At 38.2% G+C, this 7,890-nt stretch overlaps 1 protein-coding gene across 1 annotated transcript; it reads left to right on the top strand.

The window, feature by feature from the left end:
• Positions 1-6,803: 6,803 nt before the first annotated feature.
• On the top strand, positions 6,804-7,501 carry LOC110458235. The gene is made up of 2 exons (XM_021509848.1): positions 6,804-6,870; positions 6,957-7,501. The coding sequence occupies exons 1-2, from the start codon at positions 6,804-6,806 to the stop codon at positions 7,439-7,441; spliced, it is 552 nt and encodes a 183-aa protein (XP_021365523.1). The 3' UTR covers positions 7,442-7,501.
• Positions 7,502-7,890: the final 389 nt, after the last annotated feature.

Raw genomic sequence — 7,890 nt, 5'->3', positions numbered from 1 at the left:
TACCAGTCACCTTTGTTCCCAGTATATGTACCAGTCTCCTTTGTTCCCAGTATATGTACCAGTCACCTTTGTTCCCAGTACATGTACCAGTCACCTTTGATCCCAGTACATATACCAGACACCTTTGTTACCAGTACATATACCAGTCACCTTTGTTCCCAGTATATGTACCAGTCACCTATGTTCCCAGTACCTATACCAGTCACTATGTCATTCAGTTGAACAAGTGGATTTACGATCAATGCTTGAAAGAGGTCGGGTAGAAGAACTGAAGGATATGTGAAGGCTGGATAGATCGACGCCTGGATACGATATGAATGGATTTATGAGGTCTGAAGGTAGAAGGATTAAAGGGGTTTATAATGCGACAACAGGGTTGGTGATTACTGGATTAAGAGATTGGATGATATGACAACGGTCTGAGTGGCTGGATTAACGAGCTTTAATTGAGAGATCATAGGATTATTGGTAGCTGGATTGATGATAATAAATAATTAATAATGACTTGATCGACGGGTCAGGATAGTAAGACAATCGGATGGTTGGAAAAACGAGGCTGGAAAGCAGGACAACCAGATTAGTGACTGTTGGATTAAGGATGCTTCATAGTTGACAATATGATAAGTCGTCGTAGAATTAAGGATATGAGTATATGGGACAATAGGATTAATAGTTGGTGAATTAAGGATATTTGGATTTGGGACAATAGCATTAGTGGTTATTTAATTAAGGATATTGGTATATGGGACAATAGGATTAGTGGTTGTTGAATTAAGGATATTGGTATACGGAACAATAGGATTAGTGGTTGTTGAATTAAGCATATTGGTATATGGCACAATAGGATTAGTGGTTGCTGAAGTAAGGATATTGGTATACGGAACAATAGGATTAGTGGTTGTTGAATTAAGGATATTGGTATATTGGACAATAGGATTAGTGGTGGGTGAATTAACGATATTGATATATGGGACAATAGGATTAATAGTTGGTGAATTAAGGATATTGGTATACGGGACAATAGGATTAGTGGTTGCTGAATTAAGGATATTGGTATATTGGACAATAGGATTAGTGGTTGGTGAATTAACGATATTGGTATCTGGGACAATAGGATTAGTGGTTGGTGAATTAACGATATTGATATATGGGACAATAGGATTAGTGGTTGCTGAATTAAGGATCTTGGTATATGGGACAATATGAATAGTGGTTGCTGAATTAAGGATTTTGGTATGTGGGACAAGTTGATTAGTGTTGGCTAGATGAACGAGGCTGAATAAAGGGACAGTTGGATCATAACGAGGTTCAGCTATGCTTATATCGTCAGGCAGTTTTAGGATGGATAAGGAATACAGAATTATTGGATTATAAGTTTATTGTTGCGAGGTCGCAGATCATTAGTTCTGCTGAGTTTAAACTTCAATGTAACGCGCTACTTAATAGTTTGCATGATAACAATATTTGATTTTCTCAATCATTTATAATTTTGATAAAAGTTTATCGTGTATTTTTCGTTCCGATGTCTAAGGGGATTAGTTAAATTTTATTATATAAAATATCTGTTCTTACCTCTCAGGTTATTCCTTTCTAACTAAATATTGCATCAATATATATATACATATATAACCTGTGGATAAATAGCAATTGTTTCAAGTGTTTTTGTTGCTGTTTTTTTATTTATTTTTTATTTCCTTATTTATTTTCTTCATTGCATAATTTGAATTCTCCAATAAGAAAAAAAATAGAATGTCATTGAGGGAATTTATACAGTTTATAAAAAAAGCCGACGATCGCGGAGAGGATGTCATCTTTGTTGAATTGCCCTAACTATTCCTGAGAGACGAACAACAACGAACAAAATAAACAAATTCAGTAAATCAGCAGGAGTTATTTCCCCTGCATTATCAAAACTGCTTTAACCGTCATCATTATTTTGCCACTCTATGTCAAAATGTTATGTTCAGATATCTCGCCTATCCCAGATACTCGTTCCGTTCTAAGGTACCCCTCCGCCTCACAACGCCCACCCACAGCCTTTCACTAATCCACCCTAACCTCTAACACTAAGTTCTTATTTCCCCTTAGACGCGCAATCCTGGAATTTGCTGAGAAATGTCGACGGTTCGTTATTCTAAGAATGCTCGTGAAGTTCTATTATTTCGACTGATGGGTTTAGCACGTGTTTGTTACAGTAATTCTGCTTCCGGAATGCCTCGTTATACGGCTCGATGCTTCAGACACAAACAGAGGCGTATTATCATTGTAGTAATACGGCTTTGAATCCAAGACGAGAAACTATCTCATTGACTGAGAGTTTCGCAAACTTATTTTCTGATGATCCCCTCGTTTGGCCAGTCCATTTCCTTCTTCGACAATACACACCTTTTAGGCAAGATGTGTTTGCGCATCCTCGATACTACAGGGGTTACGCTGACTTTCGCTCTCTGCACCCTTTAATAATAAGTCCGAAAGTTATTGTAGTACCAGTTATTGCCTTGTTCAATTCCGAAATTTATTGTAGTACCAGTGATAGCCTTGTTCAAGTCCGAAAGTTATTGTAGTACTTGTGAGAGTCTTGTTCAAGTCCGAAATTCATCGCAGTTGTAGTAGTAGCCTTATCAATTCAAAATATATTGTAGTTCAAGAAGTAGCCTTGTTTAAGTCCGAAGTTTGTTGTAATACTCAAAGTAGCCTTGTTCAAGTCCGAAGTTTGTTGTAGTACTAGTAGTAGCTTTGCTCAAGTCGAAATTTTACTATAGTACTAGTAGTAGCCTTGTTCAAGTCCGATATATTTGCCTACATTCCAGCGTTTTTGCAATTACATGCCTGATCAGCTTCAAAATTCTGGCGTTTTAAACATGTTTGGCAAAATATTTCGGAAGAAATATATAGGAAGGTTAAGAAAAGAGGGAAACGTGGCGTCGACTTACATGTTTGTTGGAGGGATTAGTAGGTTGTACAGGTTTTACGTCCTATCAACAGCTAAGGTCATTTACATGTAATGACGTACACCATTTGCATTGCATGTACATGTACGTGTGCAAATTCCAATAGAGGCGATGTGTGATGTTAGGGAAACGAGTTACAAGTTAAACAGTTTGGTGCTATATCAAAACTTAACTGTAGTCAATTTAAAATCCTCATCAAACTGACGATAATATTAGAATTGTTTGTTGATGAATCACAATGTTTTCAAAAGTTATGAAAAAAGGTAATAAATATCCAAGAGACTGTTACCGTTAATAAGAATTACACGTGTAATCTACTCTGGGTGTCTTTGGGCTCGCATAGAAAAACAAATGCAAATGTTTGGAGGAGGATATACACAGGGACCAAACACGTCAATGTAATGCTTGGAGGAATAATATACACTATAACCATACAACATGTATATTGGAATGTGTCTGGCCCCTGTGATGATGACTGGGTAACAGGTGAACACAAGCTTGCATGGGATCCCCTCGTTTGTTAAACCGAGTTATGCTAAATTGTTCCCAGTAGACAAGAAATTCTATTTCTCGATACCGTGTACAATTTATGTGCTTTTCACTGAAACATTTGCAAGTTTATTTTTATTTTTTATAGGAACACAAGGGGCTTTATTGACGACAAACAATCTATAGACTAATCCGTAAACTACCGGTATTGGGTGTTCGGAACATTTCCAGTTTTACTCGCACTTCAGTGATAAGTACATTCGAAATATCTTTGATAATCACATTTCTATCAATCTTATTATATAAACGAGAAAATTGAAATCAGCACTTTGATCGGTCCTGAAATCCGACATCGTATACAACGTCACATCTTTCTGGTACAGAATGATTAAAACAGGCGGTTGAATTTATTGGATAAATATACATACTACTTTTTAACTTTTTGACATACCGTGATATTTTTTCCGTTACGTCATTCATCCTAAAACAAACAATGCCACGCGCATGCGTGTTGGAACAAATCTTTTGTTCTTGATCGTCACGTGCACGTCTGACAACAACAAAAAACTGGAATGAGTAACACCTTGGGCCCATTGTTCGAAAGGTGATTAGCTTAATCAGTGATTAGTGCATTTTTGGAATCTTTAAATCACGACCATTACATTAGTAAAAACTTTCCATATTTTAATAGGGTGAAATTACATGCAAAATTGCTAGAGTTCGCCTTGAATATTTGTATATTGGCCAAAAAACTGTGAGCAAACTGAGATTTTTTTAACAAATGAGCTCTGAAGTGATCTGCATTTTTCCAATATCATACATCCGGTAGGAGAGGGAAAAAAAACAATTAAATATCCATATCAATATAATAATGTGTTATCAAATTGCAGCTATTAAAAAAATCATTATAAAGTTTACAAACTCTGTCTCTTAAATGTCTTAACACTACTTGTAAATCTTCTGATTGCTAAATTTGTATTGATACATTTTCAGTGTCAGGATACATCGTTGTGATATGTTTAAACTTAGAAGTTATTGTGTTACATGCAACTTTGTAATCAAAACGAAACTATCGTTTCTCATATTCCCCTGTGGGTCGTGCGCCGACTACATACCAGATGTCTGGGATGTTCCCATCGTATTACAATACATGTATGTACATATATTCAGATATGCTTGAAAATTTGAGTTCATACCGAAATGAACATTGAAGTGTGAATATGTAGAGTGTATGTAGCCAATATGCGTTCATACCAGTATGAACGTTTCAAAAACGCCGTTCAATCCACATATATACAAGTACATGTATAATATGTTAATTTATTGCAATTTTATGAGATATTCCAGTGTGAGGTGTACCTCCTAGGTGTATGAACGAAATTACGAGACTTTTTTCCCCTCGGATATACGTGAAGGCTGGCAATGCCGACACTGATTAATGCACGCCCGCCTGATAACTCTAACCAACTTAATTAATTTCCATGGCGTTGGTGTTGTTCTACGTGGGTGCTTTCCGGTTTGTTTGGGTTCAATGTGTGTTGAATTGCATTACAAGTTATTCTCCTATTCTATCGACAATGTGTTCTTATCAAGCATCGTTTAAGAAACCATAGTTATATTTATCTGTGCACGCGAATGCACAACTGTAAGACACGAGAATGTACATATCCCACCCGAGTACCTGTCTACCGCTACGTGCATGCAAAATTCTTTACATAAGCATCATTTCTACTGGGTCATAACATCGCACTACTTTCCATTGCGGATTGATTCGTTATGTCAGATTAATGTCTGATAAGCCGGAAGTATGTGGTAAACAGCAGAGTTCCGCGACGTGATACGCCGTCGTACGTCACAGGTTTTAATAAAGACATGATTCTGCAATGTTTGTGCAGCATCACTATAGTTTACTTACTCTGTTGACTGACTCTGGTTGGTACTATTTGTGTGTACTAAAAAGAACACACTATTCGGCAAATGTTCATTCTGATATCTTCACAAAATACATTATATCACCAAGTTATTCACTGGAATTGTGTATTTTAATCATAGCGACAACTTTTGATTATTTATGTACACTAATTTTGAAATATATTCTTCCAGGCTACACAGAAAGACATACAAATCAGATACACGGAAACATAAAAAACTCAGATATACGACAGCAATACACAGCTATGCCTTCACAATGCACATACAGAGTGGAATGTACAATACTCAAATACAAGGAAACACTATACTCAAATAGATGGAAACATACTATTAAAATGCACGGAAACAAACAACACTCAGACACTCGAAAACATACAATACTCAGATAGACGGAAACATATAATTCTCAGATTATCGGAAACATACAATACTGATCAGATAGACGGAAACATATAATTCTCAGATTATCGGAAACATACGATAGTCAGGTTCTTTGAACATACAATACTCAGATACACAGAAACATACAATACTCAGATACACGGAAACACACAATACTCAGATACTGGAAACATACAATACTCAGATACTGGAAACTTACAATTAAAATACACGTCTTTATAACGAAAAAACAGCATCTAGAACTACCAATTATTATACTATACGTGTGTGTGTTTGTGTGGGAGTGCTATTGTGCGTATCAGAATTAAGTTACAAAGCACACAGATAAGCGATCCTAGACCTCGTTCAGCAATATCAGAACTGTTAGCGATTGGAATTGTTTTTACATCTGTGTTGGGTAGCCTTGCAGGAGGTAAGGACTAGCCAGGATAAGTCGACCCGGTACAGAAGCAGGTTTTTAACACAATCCAGTGTATGTAGTTGGAATACAAACATGTGTACGTGTGCGTTGTACAAGCGGGCATTTTCTGTATAAACATAGCAATGCCGTTCTTTGAACTTTTCAAAGTCTGAAGTCACCATGGTTTCATAGGTTTGATGAGAGATTATACCGGGTAGAAACGGTATTATTTAACTGATTTAATGCGGGTTTTTTTCAGGATTACTTAAAGGAAAATCTAATTTCAGGTATTTGTTACTAAGTGAGCTATCTGCTTTATCGCAAGACATGTTGATTGTAGGACAGTGTAGAATCGGTTTCTCCCCGGCAAACATTCTTATCCTACCCAAAGCGACGATACTATCTTTCCCTCTATGATACGTCGACGCTGATTGGATGACGGGCAGCGATGAGTTTCCCCTCTCCGGAAAACTTTTAAGAAGATGTATCATATACTAAAAATCAAAACTGTGCGACACGAATAATCGCACTGCTCTCGGATTTACAACCCGGTAGTGTTCAGACGTCCAAACGGGCAGCACACTGAATACCTGTTAGTATTTTGCGGAAGGTGTTAATTGCATTTCGGAATGGCGGATGTAAGACCCGAATTACCTGAAGGTTACTTGGGTGCCCAGGGGTCATTCGGGGAACTTGGTTTGAGTGTTTCAAGCCACAGTGACCCCTGTATCACGGTCAGGGAAAATCACCTGTGTGTCAAGTTCAGATCAACTGTTGCACAGAGAAGGAAAATAACGAATATGTGTTCACTCATACGAGGGACAATATTGTCGAGTTTGTGATACAGCTTCCGGAGATGGGCTACTACAAGCTCCAGTTGTTTGCCCTGCCCGTGTCCGACGATAGTAAGTACCTTCCCAATGTCTTCAATTACCTGATCCACTTTACTCGGGCAATGCAGCCCGTGTATCCCTACCCCAAACAGTATGCACAGTGGAAGGAAGGATGCTACCTGAATAAGCCCCTCATCCTTCACAACGAGGCTACGCTAACCAATATCCAGTTGAGCGTGCATGTACCGCGCGCTAAGGGCGTGGCTATAGTAGCCAACGTGGAGTGGTTCCACTTTGAAAATCGCGGGGGACCGGTTTGGGAAGGCACTTTGAGCCTGGACCACCTCTGGGGCAAAAACCCCAAGATCATCTTAAATGCCAATCTTTCCGACGACGAGACAAAGTACTGTACGTTACTGGAATACAAGCTATAGAGTGATACAACAGAAGGCAATGCTAGATTCAGTACATTCCATTATAACATGAACGAAGGAAACATAGATAGTATTTATTTGATGCAGTTGACCTACGTGTGTGACATGCACTGAGGTCTGGGATAGTATGTGGCAGACTAGGACTTTTCTATATATACTTATTTTTACGAGTGTTGCTGGCTTTCGCTGGAAAACGTACCGTGCATTATGTATTGCTTATGAAACGGACACTCGAATTAACAGTTGATGGTAAATAGTCGGTCGGGTGGTCGGGTGGTGCAGTGGATAGTGCACTTGCCTTTCACCAAGGCGATCGGGGTTCGATTCCCCGATGGGACGTGAAAAGGTTGGGGTCACTGGTTTCTTCCCACACTAAGACCTCCACGCGCTAACATCCGGGCCAAATTTATTACATTTTGTAGTTATATTGCTTTGAAGTAACGAACATT

The sequence above is a fragment of the Mizuhopecten yessoensis genome, unplaced genomic scaffold, assembly GCF_002113885.1.
Source record: "Mizuhopecten yessoensis strain PY_sf001 unplaced genomic scaffold, ASM211388v2 scaffold9503, whole genome shotgun sequence".
Taxonomy (NCBI): Eukaryota; Metazoa; Mollusca; class Bivalvia; order Pectinida; family Pectinidae; genus Mizuhopecten; species Mizuhopecten yessoensis.
Note: the sequence above shows the minus strand (reverse complement) of the source record. Positions and strands in the feature narration are given on the sequence as shown.

What these genes read in the sequence shown, in the direction of transcription:
- LOC110458235 (XM_021509848.1), top strand. Translation starts at nt 6,804, where the DNA reads ATGGCGGATGTAAGACCCGAATTACCTGAAGGTTACTTGGGTGCCCAG. An exon ending in GGGGTCATTCGGGGAACTTG is followed by an intron (nt 6,871 to 6,956) that starts GTTTGAGTGTTT and finishes ACTGTTGCACAG; the next exon opens with AGAAGGAAAATAACGAATAT.